General features: G+C 46.5%; 1 protein-coding gene across 10 annotated transcripts in view; it reads left to right on the top strand.

Annotated features, from left to right (window-relative positions):
• Positions 1 to 16,878, top strand: part of mef2cb (myocyte enhancer factor 2cb) — a 64,562-nt gene extending 47,684 nt beyond the window's left edge. For 3 of the 10 annotated variants that reach the window (XM_044025636.1, XM_044025634.1, XM_044025637.1), the window contains 8 exons: positions 5,664 to 5,807; positions 8,414 to 8,594; positions 9,701 to 9,748; positions 13,939 to 14,111; positions 14,339 to 14,362; positions 15,180 to 15,309; positions 15,478 to 15,613; positions 16,269 to 16,878. In XM_044025636.1, the coding sequence (XP_043881571.1) occupies positions 5,664 to 5,807; positions 8,414 to 8,594; positions 9,701 to 9,748; positions 13,939 to 14,111; positions 14,339 to 14,362; positions 15,180 to 15,309; positions 15,478 to 15,613; positions 16,269 to 16,617 (1,185 nt within the window). In that variant the 3' untranslated portion in view covers positions 16,618 to 16,878. Of the gene's footprint in view, positions 1 to 5,663; positions 5,808 to 5,969; positions 6,108 to 8,413; positions 8,595 to 9,700; positions 9,749 to 13,938; positions 14,112 to 14,338; positions 14,363 to 15,179; positions 15,310 to 15,477; positions 15,614 to 16,268 lie in introns of all 10 variants that reach the window. The other 7 variants (XM_044025643.1, XM_044025640.1, XM_044025639.1 and 4 more) reach the window with 7 other exon arrangements.
• Positions 16,879 to 20,379: the final 3,501 nt, after the last annotated feature.

Genomic DNA, 20,379 nt, shown 5'->3' with positions numbered 1-20,379 from the left:
GTGATGCTGCTGTAGCAAACAGTGTTGGATTCTGACATGTGCTTAGTGTGTGTCTCGTCCATATGGGAAACACTGCACCATCTGGTATTGTGATGTGTACTGGCTAGCTAACACTGCCTGTCTGTGAGTGGGCTCTCGTCTGCAGCGGGCTCTTTTTTTTTTTCTTTTTTTTTATTAAATGGAGATTTTAGCACATGCACAAGCCACAGTGTCACAGTTTGGAGGCACTGTGTCGCCTCCTCCTCCCTCACTCTAACACTTGCCTCTATTTTTTGCTCTAATTCTCACTCCCATTCAGTCAATCTAGTAATCCCTAAACAGCGCGTACACAGCTAAACAGCGATATGAGCCGCGCGCGGTCACTTTGCCCAGAGTTGATGGCTTCCAGGTGTCCGCCTTTGATTTGAGATTATAGTGCAGCAGGGCACCAGGAGTGAGGGGCTTCAAAGCCACCAAATAACTGAAAAGTCATTGATGCGATGTGTGTGTGTGTGTGTGTGTGTTGTTCACATGGATGCACAGATGAGGACTGGGAGAGACAGACGTGTAATTTGGGGCTTCCATTTCTCAGATTGGTAACCTAGAAAATCAACTATCTCATATCAAACACACACACACACACACACCATGTAGCCATCATCCATGGGCATGCCCCTCGACATGGACCTGGCATGTTCAAACCACGCTTCATGAAACTGTGGCCTTCTTGCCTTTGGTCTGCCATCTGCTTCTAATAAGCTAAGCCAGCCTGATCCCTCTGATGTTCCCTCCACTCTGAAAAGCAGAGAGAAATAAAGAAAGAGTGAGCAAGAGTGGTGGTGGAGGAGGAGGGGAGGGAGGGAGACAAAAAAAAAAGAAAAAGAAAAGAAGAACAAGTAAGAATGAGAGCATATCTCAAACATGTGATTACCCTGCCGCCAGCAAAGGCCACCAGTGTGCTTATTGTACAGTGGGAGCTTAATCCCCAGCACGTCCACTTCATGTCCATTTCCACTTTGTGATTCGTGATGGGAAGGGACAGTGTTTATCCCCCACTGCCTCACCCCCGCTGACATTGAGCCGTATTGCTCCGTACCAATCTACTCTCGTGAAATTGAGTTAGTCAATTGGTCGAAAGCATAGACGGAGCTCCCAGTTGTCTCTGGTGTTCCAAACTTTTTATTTTTTTTCCATGAAATGATCAGGATCTAAATCTTAGCTTTGCCACATGCAGACTATTTAAAGAGAATGCTCTCAAGAAAGGGGATTTAATTAGTGTGGCCCCTAGCTTTAAATGTCATTTTAATTGTAATTGACTTTTTAGGTCCTCTAAACCAGCGATTGAAAAGTCTCTCATGCATACTCTGTGAGTGCACCCTGTGGTCTCGCGAGGAAAAAGCGCTCCTGGAATCAGGTCTGTAGAATCCTGTGAGCAGTATCCCATTGTGTCAAAAAAAAAAAAAAACTCACTGTGACAAACCGGAGCTAGTTATTTATTTATTTATTTATTTTTAACAGCATAGCAAACATGATTAGACCTAAGTAGCACAGTTATTAATACTGTTATATTGTGTTTGTCTCTCTCGGGTGATGCTACTACAACCATAAATCGCTGTGTTTATTGGGGCCTCTTTGTCTTTATAACGTGTGTTTTCTGAAGGCCACACACTGATGGCAAAGACATAAAGGTCCATTATAAACAGTCTGTTTTTGTAAAGGTTTTTTTTTTTTTTTCAGCCATTGGGCCGAGGACACTGAGAAACATTCACTGGTCTGGCTGTCGCCAATCGCCATAAACACAATATTGAATGTGTCATACCCTTCAGCCACTGCCAACATAACTGCAGAGAGAGGGGTGGGGGGGGGTGGGGGCGGTCAGCGACGAGGCTTGCTCCAAACACAACTCACCACAGCACCGACCCCGTCGCAGATAAAGACGCATGCGCGCGTCCGTCCGTCGAAGCCGGCGACGTCGCGACGCCCCGCGCCTCGCCTCGCCTCGCCTCGCCGTCGTCGAGCAGTGTGGTACAAAAAATTGGGGAAGCGTCAGGAAGTCGTGAGACGGGAGACAGACTGCACAACAGACTGAGAGGCAGAGATGGGGGGCAGAAAGACAGATAGAGGGATAGAGAGGGTGAGCAGGGTGGCAGAATGCCGAGCAGACGGATCCTGGTATGGCAGGAGTTCTGTGCAAGCGTCAGCTGTCCCTCGCAGACCCCCTGGGGCCGCTCAGAACTCACACCCAAATACCCTCCTCGCAGTTCTCTCTCAAGAGCAATGTGTAAAGAATCACCCCCTAAAAATGATGAAATTCGACTTAAAATCCAGGGTTTTGGTTTTTTTTGAATGACATGGCCGCTGTGATCGTCTCAAACTACCTCACTGTACTGCAGCCAGCTGAGGGGGGGGATACAGAAGTGAAGGGTACCGATGAGACGGGGCGTCTGAGTATGTAGGACGCGGTGTCTGTGCTGCGCCTGCGTCACTTAGGCCCTGTGACAAGTCGAGTCATGAGGGAGCATCATGAAGAAGGAGTTTAATTAGGAGCAAGCCTCCAAAGGGGCCACAGAGAGAGACACACAGAGCCGAGCAAGCAGTCACATCTTTTTGCAGCTTTTCGTGTCGTCATCCCTTTTTTTTTTTTTTCCTCCGCTCATATTTACTGTACTTTGATGTCGCTTACTGTGGAAGTTTGTAGCTTTACAGGTTCTTTGTGTTAATGTGAGTGTTTCCCCAAACGTGATTGGAAATTAATTTAAAGGCAAAAAGAATTATGCTCAAAATAAAAAAAAAAATAAAGTCTATCAGGCAGCAGATCCTAGTTTCTTGTAATAATTTATTAATTTGAACATAAAAAACACAATTTTTGTACAATAATCGTGGCACAAATGAACAGCTCATGAATATTTCTGTTCAAATCTCGTCCTGTTCTGTTCACATATTCCCCAAAGACTATTTTCATACCTGCTCTTCAAACCTGTGTCTCTCAGCATTGGATTAGCAGCTCTTTTTTTTTTGAATGCTAATTATTCTCCGTCTTGTTGAAATATGCATCGTTAATGTGTCTTATACACTAACAGCGATGGTGTCGCGGAAGCCTTATTTGGAGCAGCGGCTGATGAACAAATGCAGAGTGCTGATAAAGTGATGGGTTATTAGAAGCGTGGAAGAAGACTGGAAGAGCGAGCGGGGCCCTTCTATGGCTCTGTGTGCGCACCAGCGACTCCGATTGGATGTTAAGTTTGTGTGTCAGGCTTTGGCAACAGGTGTGATGACTCAAAACAGGTGGACATAACTGGGATAAGTGGCATAGTGCCCTTGTACCGCACCCTCAATGTGCTGAGCCCTGGTGGAAAGCTAAGCCCATGGACCACATGCTTCCAAGTCATATAACACTCCATCGACACCTTATGCAACTGTTGCCCAATCCCCCCCCCTGCAAGACCACCAGCTCTGCAGCTCCATATGGGTGTCACCTTTATCCCGGGGCCCTCGCTCGCCTCTTCCTAGAATGGAAGTGAACCTCTCTCGCACCCTGAGCCGCCGGCGGTAGGCGGTGGGAATGAGCGCGAGTGGGACGGAAGAGTTTTGTTTTGCTCGCATGCATCCTCATGTGAACAGACGAGAGAAAAAAAAGGGGGGGGCAGCGGTTCAGCTCTTGTCAGTTCGATAAGATCCATCGCCAAGACCAGAAACTGCACAAAAGAAATACCAGAACATCTCACATCTTACGCCTTCGCCAAAATAAAAAAAAAATAAGAAAAAGACATGATGCCAAACCTCTGCTCCCTCTTTGTTCTTTTGACTCATCCAGCTCAGAAACAGCCTGAGAGGGGCCTGATTTACCGTAGGCCTTGCTGGGAGTCAGATCTCCTGCATCGCCTTTGGTTGATTCGTTTGGTTTGTGATTTCCTGAAGACTTGTCAAAAAAAGATGTGAGAGACGCTTTCAATTTCACAATTCCACATTTCCACTCTGGGGGCCGAGTGAGGATTTCAGAGAAAGTAGAGGAGAGCCAGCGAAATGTTGACACGCTTACAGTAGCTGCTTCACCACAAAGATGCCTCAAGGAATCAAACACTTCTCACACACACACACACACACACAAAAGGAGCCCTCCAAGTTCACTAAAACCACACTGAAAACGGGCCTTTGTTGTGCTGACATGAGAGATGACTGGATAGTTGTTTGTTTTCGAAGCAAGCAGATCACTCCCTGTCACTCGTGATGGAGAAGCTCGCACTCGTATCTCCTCCGTGAGTGAGTGAGTGAGTGAGTGCTGACGGAGACAAACAAATGAGAGGAAGAAGTTCACCGAGATGAACTTATCTTAGCGTCGATCTTCCTCCTTCCTCCAGCACAGTCTCTCAGTTTTCTCCTCCTTCTTCTTCTTCTTCTTTCGTGACGCTAACACCCACTCCCACACACCCACACATGCACACACACAAACACGGACTCATTCCCCTCGTTCCCTTCCCATACACACACATGACAACCTATACAGAGAGAGAGGGAGGGAGAGAGAGGGAGAGGCGCACACACACTTGATCAGCATCAAATACAGGGTGTGCTAAAGTAAATTTAATTACGTCTGTCTGATATGAAGCTTCAGATGAAAGTCGGAGAGCGCAGTGTGAAGCGACGACTGCACAGACAGGAGCAGGCCCGTGATATTCCTCCTGTAGACTAATCTCCCTTTATTAAAGCCAAGGAGGGGGAGGAGGAGGAGGAGGAGGGGAGTGTGAGTGTGTGTGTAGTGGGGAGGAGGAGGAGGAGTGTGTTGAGGTCTTTTTGATGAGATCTCTAACTGTCAGCTACTGTACTTTTCCTCTCCCCGTGCTTTTGTCTCCCACTTTGCGAGAGGCAAACGAACGCGTGAGCGCGCGCCCCGAGCAACCGCGGCCGCGTGCACGTCAGACACAGTAATGTGCTGTGAAACTTATCCCCGTTGTTAGGGTTGTCAACAATATCTAAAAAAAGGACTCTCTCTCTCTCTTGCACTCTCTTTGTCTGTCTCTCTCTCTCTCTTGGTGCTTCTTTCTGCCTGTCTGCTGTTTCCCCGGCCGCTCTAATGGAGGCAGGTGGCCATCAGGTGGCCAAAACAGAAACTACCACACTTAATAATAGCACACATACAGTATTCCACAGTCGTGAACCCCTGTGGCTCTCTGCTGTATTTTAATTTATTTTTTTACTTTATGATCATTCGATAATTACGGTTATAAAAAAGAAATGTGTTTTACTATTATGACTCTCTTTCTTTCCGTCCCCTCCGTGTCATTATGAGGTTTCAAGGTCCCATGATTTGTCATTTGGTCATGCGTGTTATCATCCGTCACGTCTTGTTATTGGATTCGGTTTAATCCTTTGTGCCGTCCTGAGCGGCAGCGCTGCGTGTTTCACTTGTTCACAAAGAAGCCAGTGTGTCCTCGTGTTGTTGGAGGTTAAAAGGAAGCCTGCCAATTTTTCTTCTTCTTAGAAATTCACCCAGTTTCTGCAGGAGGAGGAGGAAAAAAAAAAAAATCAGAGAAAAGCACTGGAAATCTTTTTTTTAAAAATAGTCCAAAGTATTTTTAATTTTCAGGAAATGTTTTTCCAAACTTCCTCTAATTGGACGTGTCTTTTTGGTTCATTGTTACAAACCTCTGTTTCACATCTGTGCTGTGCCACTGCTCTGTTTACAGACGTTGAGAAAGAAGGGCCTAAATGGCTGCGACAGCCCAGACCCCGACGCGGACGACTCGGTCGGCCATAGCCCCGAGTCCGAGGACAAGTACAGGAAAATAAACGAGGACATTGACCTGATGATCAGCAGACAGAGACTGTGTGTAAGTACATCCCATTGAGCCTTCCTCTCACCTTTCTTTCCTCTCTTTCCCTCCCCCCTGTGCTTTCTGTTGCTTCGTCCACGTGTCCTTGTTTTCGTCACGTGTGTCTCCCCCCGTCCCTTCGCCCGTGTCCGTCTCTGCGGTTGTGGTGGGACCTGGCAGGCATTGAGCAAGAAGGAGAACAAAGGTGGCGAGAGCCCGGAGCTCGAGTCGGCTCTCATCCTCACGCCACGCACTGAGGAGAAATACAAACAGATTAACGAAGAGTTTGATCACATGATCAAAACTCATAAGATACCTGTAAGTACTGGGCTGACACGGCACGCATTCCGCAGCAGGCTAACCAAAACGCTGACTGGCAAGTTCCCGTCGAGCTAACCCGTCTAACCACCATTGTTTGCCTGGAGACTAAATACTGGGGCCGAGAGTGAGATCACGCCGTGTACTTACAGAGACGGAATCTTTGATTTCCCTCGATCACAGCTTGACGAGCCGTCCTCTAATTTGACGCCGCTGTGGCCGCAACAAGCAGACACTGTTGCTATAGTAATTGCAGACTTTCTCTCATGACAAATTTTAACCTCGCCGGGTTCCCCACCTTGAACCCGTTACCCACAATGCCTTGCCTTGCTCCCAGGGGAGGTGCGGTCTGCATGTGCTTGTTCCCTCTCCCCGCTCTGAAACACAGCAATCACTCACCCGCGACAACAAGGACAGACAGTGTGGCAGTGAGACATCAGCAGACATGTACAAACTCTCTCTCGCTTCCATTATCGCACCTTTTTTTGTCAAATCAATTTGCATTTTAAAGACACATTTGTTCCTGGGTTTAAACATGACAAGACACAACAGCACAAAGTCAAGGCAAACATGTTCCTGCCCTTCATCCACAGAGCACCGTGTTGGAATGGTTAGTGCTCTTCCCTCACAAAGGAAGAGCTAATTCCACAGTAGAAGAACAGTAGTAGCGTCTGAGCCACGTGGAGCGTTGGGGAGGAGATGTGGTTTAGAAGCGAGGCAGGGGTATGGCGAGCTGGGGTGGGTTTGGGATCAGAGCTGAGTGGGGACGGGGGGAGGGGGTGGAGGGGGTGGGGACTCTGCACACAACAAGTGGCAGTTCGCTGTGTGGTCAGGGTGGCTGCCAAGCACTGGGCCTCTGGATTGCAGGGGACTGTTGAGGGGACTGTGGGGAGAGAGGCAGCGGGAGGAAGATGAGTGAAACAGGAAGGATGGCACCAGTTAAAGGACAGCTTACAGATGGGGAGTGGGGGGGGAGGGGAGGGGGGCCCCCTCCAAACCCAGAAATTGGGTGTGTCCGGGCCTAAACGTGCCGTGCACTCAGAGATAAAAGCAAGAATAAAAACACGGCAGGGAAAAATCCTGAGGTATGAAAACTCCCCAACAAGGAATCCGAGATGGAAGGAATTACTCAAAGAGACCCAGAGGCTGCACCTCACTGGTTATAAAACAAAGCATCCTTAGCTTTCGGCTAAACCACCACTGTGTAAAACTGAGCCCCGGCAATGAAATACGCTCAAAGTTACCGTCGTCGTACGTTAACATAATATTTGGCGACAAAAGAACACTGGGGGAGGGACAAAGTAGCGTTGAGGCCCATATTCCACGTGACCCAGCACTGATGCGCTCGCTCCGTGGCTCTGAGAACACATGGCAGTAATTTAGGGCCCTATTTTGTACTTCCTAAAGCTAACATGCAGGATCAACCACTTCCAGGGCACTCCCAAGGTTAAGTCCTTCTTGCCAAGTGACACAATAAACATGACAAACGAGACGCTCGGGGGGCCGGCGAGTTACCCTGGGCTCACGCTCACGATGAGACTACTGTCCTATCCAAGAGCGCCTCTTAAAAACACTCTGCATTAGCTTCACCGGGACAGAAAAATAAATTATTCCTTATTGCGTCCATGCAGTCTTGGCGCTAACTTTTTCTGCAAGTAATCCTGCAGACTTTTTAGCGAGGCGAAGACAGACTGAATTATCTTTAGCACTTTAGGACGGTGGGATGCCATTGGCTTTGTTCCCAGTAAACCATAGCCCTTTTTTTATTTTTATTATTTCTCTAATGTAATAAACCAGGACTGTATTGCAGGGAATAAAAATGCAGCGATACTTCCTCACGTCAACCTTTTTTTGCCTTCACAATAAATGTCACGATGGAGTCCTTAGCCCCAGAGTAACCTATATACAGACAGTAAGTTCCATGGAGTTGTAATGACAGAGTATTTCCACTGTATCATTACCTCTTGGGTGTAATTTAAAGACTCATGAGTGGCCCTTTTTTTTGTTTTTAACCTGCTTACCCTTTTGTTTTTGTGCACTGCTCCCTGTCACCACCCATATAGTCTTGTATATGCATGGTTGTCTATTGTTAGCCGTCCATTTGTCCTGAAATCTGTCTTTTCCTTTTGTGTACGGCCGCTTCGCAAGTGCTCGCTGTGGATGTTTCAAAGCGTCTTAAACATCCTGGAGTGTTTCAGAATCCTCGCTCGCTTCTGGCGTTCCACTCGTTGGAGCCGCCGACATCTTTCAAAGTCGTAATCAAAGTCGCACTTTTGTCCCTCTCTCTGTCCGTCCGTCTCTCTCAGCAGGCCGTCCCCCCATCAAACTACGACATGCCCGTGTCCATTCCTGTTAGCAACCAGAACAATCTCATCTACAGCCATCCCGGAGGTTCCCTAGGCAACCACAACCTGTTGCCACTGGCGCACCACGGCCTACAGAGAAACAGCATGTCTCCTGGAGTTACACACAGACCTCCCAGTGCAGGTAACTTGCATCCACACACCCATGTACATGCTCTTGTCCCATAGACACGCGTAAAACGTGTCAGTGATTCGAGTGATTTTCTTCAATTTTAAACGGCTCGTTAAAGCAAATATCTCAAATATGAAACGTGACGGCACCTTTCAAGCATTCAAGCATGTAGACGTGGTCAAACCCGAGCATCAGAGTGTGGAAGAAGGGTGATTTATGTGGCTTAGTATGTGGCACGGTTGTTGGCGCCAGGTGGTTTGAGGATTTTCAGAAACTGCTGACCTCCGACAATTTTCACTCACAACCAGCGAACGCCCCAAAAAGAAAAAAAAAAATATCCAGTGATTGACAGATTCCAGAGATCAGTAACGTGCAGGAGTAACGCTAACTAGCACTCGTGTACTGAAGACCATCAAACCCGAGAGCAGATGAGCTATAGCAGCGGACGACCACACGGGGGTGCCACTCCTGCCACTTTTTCAGGTGTCGTGTGTACCTAATAAAGTGGCCAGTGTGCGTCCGCTCACATATTGCTTGCTCAGAGTTTTGTTTCAACGATTTAGCACCACAGTAAACATTCTCAGTTTGATTTAATGTGAGTTTTCTGCACACTGCGATGCCCGGCCCCCGCGTAGACGCGTCCAGTCAGCTGGTGACATCAGTAAATCAGGCCTGTTGGCTTGTTATTGTTGTCTAAAGTCCTTTTTCTGTCCCTCTGGTCTGAAGGCTGCTGCCCACACGCGCACCCTGTCATTACAACTGGATGCTCTGAAGCGCCAGCGTAAACTAAATATGAGTTTTGGCACTCGCAGCGTCCACACCAAACCACACGTGTCCCGGACCCTCCCACTCCTCCACCTCACACGGCTTAAAAATAATAATGTGCCATTTTTCTTGGACGGCGGGCATAATGAATCCAGCTCGCAGTGTCCAGTGGCTCAGCGTGTTGAGGTTTCCAGTGGGAAAGTGTAATACTTCTGGTATCAGTGATAGAATTCGTGTTCGTTTCTTGAAAGGCGAGCGAGACCTGAGACAGGAGTTTACCGTGGATGTTCCGTGGGTGTCTGCGCTCTAACGGTTTCTCCCTCTTTTGCTCCACTCTCGCTTTCATCTTTCAGGTGGCCTCATGGGTGCTGACCTCACCACTGGCGCAGGCACCAGTGCTGGTAAGAATGGCCTCCTCACACACACACACACACACACACATATGGCACCCACTCACCCACTCGAGGCCATAAATTGCATGACTAATAGCAACCCAAACCCAAATGGAGATTCTGTCCATGGTGTGTTGATGTTAGCGGTCGTGCAGTTCATCTGGGAATGTTTGCACAGCGCTCGCCTTGTGAAACATCCTGTCTGCGTTCGGCTATAAAACGCTAGAACAAGTGTGGGGAAACAAATAAAAAGTGCACGATGTGCTCGGGCGGCAGATTGACTGACAGGTAATCAGCGGACTTTTTGGTTTCGGCTTCTCTTTGCCACCGAGCAGCTTACTTTCCCTTTTTTTTGCATTTTGATTTTTGAGTGTAAATTAAAAACGTCAACACCCGCGGCGCCTAATTGGAGCGAGACAAACTCGCCAAACAATAACCGCGTGTGTGTGTGCGTGCGATATTGATCCCGCGGAGCGGAGAACAACCCGCGTCTGAGAACTCTTATGTGTTAGCTTCTGTGTGTCAGTGGATCTGTCCCCGGGGACATGTCAGGACCGAGTTTATGGCACATTTGAAATGGTTAAATTTTACAGCCTTGGCAGAGCAGAGTGTGAAATGGAGAGAATGGGGAGGGTAGGGGGTCAACGGGGCACAGCTGGGCAGCCCTGTCTGGCCCCTAGGGCACCGTCACAAGGGGGTCACTGCTTGGGTTTCTCTGTCTGGTCACTCGCACTCGCGCAGACGCACACGCACACACGCGCACAACGGGGCCACTTGTTGCGGCGTGTGTTCCGTCCGCGGCATGCTGCGGAGTCCGAGATTCAAACGTGGCCTTTGTGTCGCCCGTGCCCGAGTGGAACAGAGGCGCACTGTGAGAGCCGCGCGTCGCTGAGCAGCGGCGCTAAACACGACACTGAGGGAAACAGAGAGAGAGAGGGAGTCGTGTCAGAACTAAAAGATTCCATTGAAAGCGCTCTTAAATCTCATCTGTGTGTGTGTGTGTGTGTTGAAGGAGTAGTGATGAATATCCACTGATGGCTGAAGCATGTGTGCAGAGGAGAAACAGTGGTTGAACACAGATGGAAGTGTTCTGTGGACTTGGTCAGCCATTTTAATGATGTTCCTCCACGAGTGAGTCAGTGTGAGGTGGCCCAGCCACTGCGGCACCGCCAGCCACCGCTCCTCGCCGTGTGTTTTGATAAGCTCGTTGTACAACAGCTGTCTGGCCTGTGGACGCAGACGTAGGGTCGCGTGTTGTTCAACGTGTGTCTGAGTGCGCTGCAACACCTCCTTTTGTCGCGTACGTCTCGTAGTTTCATTTCTCGCCATATATGAGGAGAGAAAATGACAGCTTTCGGTGAGATTAGCATCACAAAGTTCTCGTTATCGTTTGCGTTTAGTGTGAATTTACTTTACATGTTCCATCCTCAGATCCTTTGAGTTGTTTTAATCTTCTTTAATATCATTTTCCCATTCCTCGTTATGAAGCTGCAATTAGTTCCAATTTCTGGGGGAGAAAAGAAACAATACAAAGTCTGTTTTGTTGTCGGTTGCCGAGCAACAGCGTCTTCATAAACCTCTATTTGCCCGCGCGGTTTAGAGACGGAACTTTGTAGCGATACGCTGTCGTATACGTTGAGTTAACGCAAATTAAATATAACATTAGATCGAGGTGTGTACTCGTGCGTGCGCGTTAACCCGCATTAATCCGTCAAGTCGTTTGCCAGTGAGGAGCGAGAGAGAGAGAACGTGAGTGAAGGAGACAGACAGAGAGCTGATGAAGCGAGCTCCAAACCAAGTACCCCCAGCATGTGAAAACCTCCCACCTCCATTTGTACAATTATGTAGCTGTCATCTATGCTGCGCTCAGCACTCCAAAAGCACCGAGTGGATTTAACAAGAAGCCCCGGTTCGCCTCTCACCTTGATCACACTCCAATTACTCCCTCAGATAAATTACGCGCGCGAGCCGCGTCTTTGAGACGCGAGCCGGTCAAATCGCGGCGCACGCGCGGAAACAAGAAAAGACAGAAGGAGAAGAAATAATAACTGACAACTGACAAAGTCAGGGCTCATCGGTCTGTTTGAGTCTTGGCAGCGCCCCAGATGTACAAGCTGTAAGTGTGAACAGGCCTGTGACACCTTTCGTTCAGTTGGAGAATTTGGGGTTGAATGCACAAACCGCAACGGAAGCGCGCGCGTGTGTGTGTGTGTGGGGGAATAGGATGGAGTGTGCCTGTTAGACCACAACAGGACATTAGAAATATTTTCAGTAACAGTGAAATGTATTCACATTTAACCACACCTCTTCTTTGTGTGTGTGTGTGTGTGTGTGTGTAAGACAGCGAGTCAGTTTGCAGTGCACCCTCCAGCTATGACCTCAGGTGTCCCTTTAACACCTCTGAAATCACACAAAGCAAGTTTATCAGAACCTCAGATCAGGTGTTGCTGATCTGTGCGCGGGTTAGTGGCCGAGCACGCTCCTGCCCAGGCTGTTTAATTTTGGTACTTCCTCTACGTGGGCTCACACCAAGCCATGTGTCACCGTTTGACTCGAGGGGCGCAAACCAAGATGCATCAGCGCGCAGTTCACCGTCCTTAAATTGGCCCTTTCCTCGTTCCCTTCATTATCTCGCACATGTACTGCTCTGAAGTGCTTAAGCACTATAGCCAGTGCCACTCATGATCACCGGACTCACACAGCACACAGATGTCTGATGAAACGCCTCCGAGATGAAGTCCGTGTCATCTTGACCAAAGTGTGTATTAGCGCCGTCTCTCTCTCTCTTTTGATTCATTTGTACAGAAACACCGATGCACTTCCTGCTGAGTTTATTTACCAAAGTGTGTGCGCGCGTGTGTGTGTGTGTCATCACGTGTGTGTGTGTGTGTGTGTGTGTGTGTGCGTGTGCTTGTCTCATTCATCTGGCTCCACATGCACCCACTCAATCTCACAAAGTGCCAGCCACGGGAATAAGAGAGCGGGAAAACTGAAGAGGCAGCTGCCTCTTTGCCAGCGCGAGATTGACACTCGAACTGAGAGGGTCCAATACAGAACACGCACGTGCACCCATACGCATGTGTCGCTCACACGTATGAGCTGTCGTGTACTCTTATAAAAAGGGGGAATAGGCACCGTGAAACTGTACAATAACGCACACAATGCGGGGCTGTCAGCTGACACACACACACACGCGCAGTCCGACTCGTTTTCTCTCGCCGCCGCCGCTAGTGGTCGTTTGCTCTTCAGAGTTGTTGAAATTGAGCTTTTTCAGACTTTTCATTTCCAAACAACAAAAAGAAAAAAAAAACCTCGCTCTCAAATTAAACAAAGATCAGCGAGGGGAAATTGCCCAGGAAGACATCTGCGACTCATTTTCCCCCCCTCCGGAGTATATGATTAGGAAATTCATTTATGTCTAACGTATAATTCCTGCCTGTCTTTCAAGTGGGAACGTCCACACAGCGGCCCTGTGTTCTGTCCCGCGAGGAGAAGGAAGGAGAAGTCAGGGGGAAAAAACAGCCTGTGGGATTAGGGTTAGAAACAAAGACGTTGTTGCTCGCAAGAATGCTCCGCTCTCTGTGTTTTTTAATGACGTTGCTAGGATTTTTGCCCCACCGGTTTTTTTGAGGGGAGTGAATGGGTGCTGCACTTGGGCCCTCTGTACTTAGGGAATGCAGATCTGGTGGCAGTCCCAAAGGCAGGGTCTTTGTCTGGAAGAACCACATGTGTTTAACTGTGATGGCCAAATGATGGGTCCCATCCCTCGCTGTGGTCCCGCGACCCGTAATTAGATGTTTTTACACAAATCCCTGGCTGTTGCAGGGCACATGTAGCCTTATCCGTCTCCGTGCTCTCGTCGGTGTGATCGTCATCGTCACTAAATAAAATTGAGTATTTCTATGAAGTCGTCGTCTTACTGGTGCGCTCACAGACCTTGTGAAGTTCACCACAGGAAGTCGTAGTGACACAGAAACCCTGAAAAACCCCCGAAAAATGAGCACAAGGTGAAAATGGACTCCTGTCGTTCTTAATTAGGCTGCACCGTCATGGACAGCGGGACTTCTAGGGTTCATTAAACTTCACGAAACAGGTTTTAAAACACGTGGTTCAAAAATATAATTACAAGAATATCGGCGGGCCTAATGTTTTGCTCCCCCGCCCCGTCCTTACTCCGCCTTTTTTTTTTTTTCGTATAGGAAACGGATATGGAAACCACCGCAACTCGCCTGGTCTGCTGGTCTCTCCGGGTGGCATGAACAAGAACATGCAGCCAAAGTCTCCCCCACCGATGAACCTCGGCATGAACAACCGCAAGCCCGACCTACGCGTGCTCATCCCTCCTGGCGCCAAGAACAACATGCCCTCCATTGTGAGTAATCCCCTTTTTTATTCCTCTTTTTTGTCTCATCATCATCATCATCCCTGACCCCTCATGACCTCTTTGTTGCTTTCGTATCAGACTGGTACACACTTTTCTCCGCCCCGGTGTGTTCAGTTAGTCGTGACATTAGTTCCATGTGTCCTCGATTCCTCACTTACGTCTGTATTCTTCATTCATTTGCATTTGTCATCCCCTCCGCTTTTCAATGCCATCAGTCCGAGGATGTCGATCTGCTGCTGGTGAGTCGGATTAATAATTAGATAAGTAGATCTGAGCAGAAACGCGTAGCAACACATACTGTACCTGGTAGAAGTGAAAGCAACCTCTCCATTTGTGCTCCATTTATTTTTGCTGTAATTAATGTCTTTATTACAGCAAGATACAGGTTTTTAAAGAACAGTATCTTTAACCTTTATTGTTGCTGACTGCGCTGAAGATGAGGCCTCACGTGGCATCTTCTGAGGGCCCATAGTGCCATCCAGTGGCGTGTCAGCGTAAAAGCAGCCTGGCCTCTTTCTTCCCTCAGCCCCTGCCTCCCCTCTCTCTCCCTCTCTCTCTCCTCCCTTCACTCCCTTCATCCTCACACCTGCGTATGGACTTTTTTATCGATCGCGACATTTAAGAAAAAGACAAAAAAGATAAAAGAAAAGGAAACAAAGAGTCGTTCTGAATCCCTGATATTCTGCCAAAACCATCCCCTCTGCCACAGTCAAGTGCTTCTCCTTTGCCATCGCGAGCCCGCGTTGCTGTGGAGACTGACGGCGTTACTATAGCGACAGTGGGCCCTTTCGGAAAGGCTGGTAAATGATAGGGTTGGCAGGGTTCAGCCGCGCCGCACGTTAAGTAATTAATTTGCTCAGAAGTTGGCGTTCGCGTTCATTTTCTCAGCATCTGTTGAAATGACAAGAGAGAAGAAAAGAAAAGAGAAAAAGGGACAGAAACTTTTTGTTTGTTTGTTGTTGTTGTTTTTGTCTGTCTCGTATCTCTCTGCGTGTCCTCATCTCTGTGTCTTACCTTCTTCTTCTTCTTCTCCTCCTCCTTCTTCTTCTGTCACAGAACCAGAGAATAAACAACTCGCAGTCGGCACAGTCACTCGCCACCCCAGTGGTATCAGTAGCAACTCCCACTCTGCCAGGACAAGGCATGGGCGGTTACCCATCTGCCATCTCTACATCTTATGGTACCGGTACGTACTACAAAGTCCTGCACGCGTTTCAAACGCAAGTCCATTCAGTATGAGCTGCTCTTGAAGTTTGGTGTCATGCAAAAGTCCAACAGCAGAGGGTGCTATTGTCTCACCCAACATCTTTGCACAAGCCCATAATCTACATCCTGTCGTCTCTTTCCTTCTCAGAGTATTCCCTGAATAGTGCAGATCTGTCCTCCCTGTCTGGCTACAACAGTGGCAGCTCCCTTCACCTGGGCTCCATGAGTGGCTGGCAACAGCAACACCTTCAGAACATGCAGCATTCAGCCCTCGGCCAGCTCGGGTGAGTGTCCGGGCGTTTGTGGTCTCACTGTATTTATTTATTTCCAGTATAAAAAAATGACAACTAAAAAAAATCACCACTAGGGGGAACTGTTTTTGAATGGACGCCTATGGGACAATGAGCTGTACCTCACCTCACTTGATTTATAACGTCGCTATTTACACATTTAACAGTCTAAATCGCTAGTTTCGGATCTTAGCATATAAAAAAATGGCATAATAACCTATAAACGACAATAACTCCTAATTTTTCCCCTTGTTTTACAAACCATATCACAGTATGAACAACCGGACATTTTCTTGAGAATATTAGCCTTAATTTACCATTTAAATGCATGCAGCACAACTCACAGATCACAGTGGATCTATAAAGGCACAGAACAGTTAGTCACAGGTATCTGGAAGTGAAAAATAAAGTAGTTCACGTTACGATTAAATTCTAATTGTAATGTGAAATTTTCACAAATACACAAATTCATCCTGCGGGCCCGATTGGATCCTCTGGTGGGCTGGTTCTGGCCCACGGGCTGTATGTTTGACACTCCTGATGTAGAGTGTTTTGAACGTGTGCGCTTGCGTGTACAGTACTGTGGCGTTTGTGTACGTGACACCCTGCATCTCTGTAACCCTCTCGCCTTCTGCTCTCCCTCCCACAGAAATTGCTCTAGCTCTCACTTGTGTCAGGGTTCAAATCTCTCGCTGCCCTCTGCTCAGAGCCTGCACATCAAGTCCGAACCTGTTTCTCCTCCTAGAGATCGCACCAGCAGCACGTCGGGGGGCTACGGCGGCGGCGTGCCGCCTCCCCAGAACGCCTCGTCCCGCCAGGACTCGGGGCGCTCTCCCGTCGACAGCCTGAGCAGCTGTAGCAGCTCCCACGAGGGCAGCGACCGCGACGAGCACAGGAACGAGTTCCACTCGCCTCTGGGACTGTCCCGGCCCGCGCTTGACGAACGCGAGAGCCCGTCCATCAAGCGGGTGCGCCTGTCAGAAGGATGGGCAACATGATAGCACTGTCTTCTCCCCCCTCCTCCCCCCCCACGGTGCCCCAACAACGCATTGTCACAGTGCCCCAAAGTCACTCACTCACTGCCCGACCCCACGGCCTCGCTCCTTCTATCTCTTCAACGCTGAAGGAAAGAAAAGGGAACGCCCCTTTTTATGAATCTGTTTGTAATTCTTTTGATTTTTCATTTTCCTTTTTTTTCCGAGTGCGTGTGAGTGTGCGTGCGTGTGCTATACATATTGACATTATATAATGCAGTGGGGGTGTTGTAATGGGAGGGCGGCGTTGATCGGGGATCGAGGGCGTTTTGTTTGGGGAACTATGCATACATCGTGATCGTGTGGATTTAAAAAAGAAAAAGGAAAAAAAGAGAGTCACGTATGCATATATCTTTTACACGTGTGTGTGTGTGTGTGTGTACATATATGCATATCAACAAATAAGCAGCGGAATAAAAAATAGTCAGGTACTCTGTTTCAGAAAACATACTTAACAATGTTGCCTCAGCGATATATCAGTGACGAAAACAGGAGAAAAAACACGGAAAAAAAAGTTTGTTTGTTTTTTTTTTTTTTGCATAAACATGAGTGTGTGAGTGTGTCCAGTGGATAAACAAAAAAAAAAAACATCTTAGCACTTGAGTTGGACAAAAACAATACACGTGTACAGTGTCGGTTTCATTGCTATATTACCCTCTCTCTCTCTCTCTCGCTCTCGCTCTGCGGTTCTCCCTTGCAAAAAAAAAAACAAATGTGTGTTAACATTTAGATGATGTCATGTTGCAGGTTCAACGTATTTATGTAAATATAAAGGGTCAAGGGGAAGGGCAGGGGTCAAGTCGCCGGCCATTTACAAGGTTTATTTACTCACTCAATGGGAAAAAGCTTTTATGCAACATTTGAAGGATTGTACAGGTAAACAGACGCGCGTGCGCACGTGTGTGTGTGTGTGTGTGGGAACCTTTGGGCCAAAAGGACCACCATTTTGATCTAAGAGCTACATTAGTGTAATCAAGGAAACTCTCCAGCTAGTGTTAACTATTCAGTATTATTATTATTATTAAAGTAAAAAAAGAAAAAGAAAAAAAACAAAAAGAAAAAAAAAAGGAATAAAAAACAATTGTACGATACACTTGCTTATATTTTCATATGAAAGGAATACAATGCAAAGCATTTTTGTGGCTTTTTGTAGTTTCTATAAGCCAGAATGTGTTTTTTGATAGCTTTGCTAATAAGAGACGGATAAGTTTCGCCCCCCCCCCAACTCGGATGGGGGGGACGGGGGAGACAGGGGAGGTGATGTCAGGGCGCGCCGACGAGCAGCCCAAAGCCATGAAAAACAGACTGAGATTTGACGCTTTGCTGAACTGTTTTATCTTTGTAGAGGTTTGTTTTTAAACGTGTATTTCTAATTATATATATAATAATGGTAATATTAAGAATCTTTTAAAAACAAAAAAATCTGTGAAATTAACATGCTTGTGTATAGCTTTCTAATATATAAATATATATAATAATGATTTTTTTCGTTTGTTTGTTTTTCTCTTGTTGGTTTCTTAGTGGAGTTTCGATGTGCGGTTGCACACGTCGTCTGTTTTTTTTTTGTTTGTTTGTTTTTAATTTTAAGCCCCGAACAGTGCTTGTTTGGGGGCGAGGGAAGAGGTTGTATTTTAGTCTGACCGTAAAAACCAGCCGGAGCTCATTGCCACAGTTTGTGTGATGGAGGCGAGGGAGGTGTGTGTGTGTGTGTGTGGGGTGTGGGTGTGGGTGGGGGTGGGGGGCCTGATTGCTGAGAAACAACCTGTTAGTGGGAAGAAAATGTCACAAGACTGGAACTGCAGGACGACAAGAGAAAACAATAGACACTGACACACGATGCACCCGCGGCTGATGAGGAGATATGACTGAGCCTTCAGTTTAAATCATCACATATTAACTCATTCACTGTAATCCAGCCACACCATTTCTCTTTTCTTTCTTTTGAATCGTTTCTCATGGAATGTCATTTTCCCTGTGACTCCTCATGTTCCCACGTTCAGCTTCAGACACACACACACACACACACACACACACACAGGACAAATTGATCATGCTGGTATGGGAGAAGCACAATTGTTCCTTTTTCAGATTAATTGCTGTTTTGTTTTTGGGTTTTTCTTTTTTGTTTTTTTGTTTTTTTTTTTGAAAGAAAAATAATGAAACTAGCCACATAATCTCTCTCTGCCTCCCACTCCCCCGTAATCTGCTGTCACTTAAATGTTATGATATTTCTATATGTGCATAATTCATGCAGGTTCACGTTGTTGTTACTGTATACAAAACTGTGTAGTCAAACAGGGGCAGAGCCTCTACAACAGTGTTCTCTCTCTTTTATTTTTTCTTTCTTCTTTCTTTTTTTTAATTTCAGTACAAAAAGGCTGAGAAGAAAAATTATATATGTATATACATATATGTATATATATATATATATATGTACTGTATATACATATATATATATATGTATATAAATTGTTTCAGGCAGCGTAAGAAGTGTGGAGAAACCAAAGCCAGTGGCATTTTTTGTTTGTGTTGTAAACTCAACTTTTATTTTAAAACATTCATTTATGGGTTTTTTTTTTGCAAACATTGAAACGACACAATAAAAAGAATTTGCTCAAATGTACAGTTGGTTTCACATTTCAATGACGAGTCGGACGCAGCTCAGTTGATGTATTTACTGAGGCTGCAGCAGTGTTTGGTCTCCCTGTGCGCACACACACACATTTACACGTTTACACCGCTTAAAAAGCACACGACTATTAGCTCACAACATGTTTATTTAGAATGCTGTAGTTTATTTTAAACCAAAGACATAAAAGAAAACTCTGTCTTTATATCTTTTATGTTTTTTTTTTGTTTGTTTGTTTGTTAAAAAAAAAAAAGAAGCCATTCTTTTTCATCATCTGTTGATCAGTTGTTTTTCTTGTTTTTTGTCACTATTATAATACGACAAAAAAAATGTTGGTACCTCAGAATTTGACCCCTGCAGAACCTCAGCCAAAGGGTGAAAGGTGAGGGGACTTACACCTGTACAGTCATGTGTACAAACACACCATTGCTTTATTTAAGTTGTACTCACAAGTGGAAAAAAAACAAGGGTTAATATGTTTTAAAAAAAAGTCAGTTTGTAGTATCAATGTAGCTTGTAAAAACCTGGAAATGAGGAGGTTTGGAACTAATGTTTTTCCTGGAATGGTGCTGGTGTGTGTGTGTGTGTGTGGGGTGGCTTTCAGCGGCAAAGCTGGCCTTTGTCGCCACTTTAAGACTAAGATGGTATTAAATTAAATCCACATCTCTGTAATCTCAAAGGGGGGGACTTGATTCTTGATTCAGCTGTATGTAGTGAACAAGCACACGTATGATGGGGATGGAATTTGAAAAGTCTCCTCTGCTGGAGGGGGAAAAAAAAGGCTATTTGTATTTTGCAGAGATTTCAGTAAAGTTACTGGCTTTCTTAGTTATCCCTGATGTGCCTCGGTGTGACTTCATTGTGTTTGACTTGTTTCTGCATGCATTTCAAAAAGAGAAAGAAAAGAACAAAAAAATTCTGCTGCGAAATTTTGAGCGGGCCTGCTGTTCTTGCTGCCGATGTCATCGGGTGCAGGACTTGTGCTGGTAAAGGAGTAACATTGGGTGGATTGAACCTTTAAAACTTGAAGTATTTAGACAATGTCATAGTTTAGTATGTTGTCCAAAATCGGTCAAAAAAGTCATAGTTTAGTATGT

This window comes from Solea senegalensis, linkage group LG5 (assembly GCF_019176455.1).
Source record: "Solea senegalensis isolate Sse05_10M linkage group LG5, IFAPA_SoseM_1, whole genome shotgun sequence".
Classification (NCBI taxonomy): domain Eukaryota; kingdom Metazoa; phylum Chordata; class Actinopteri; order Pleuronectiformes; family Soleidae; genus Solea; species Solea senegalensis.
The sequence above is the reverse complement of the archived record's forward strand: the minus strand, read 5'-3'. Positions and strand labels throughout refer to the sequence as shown.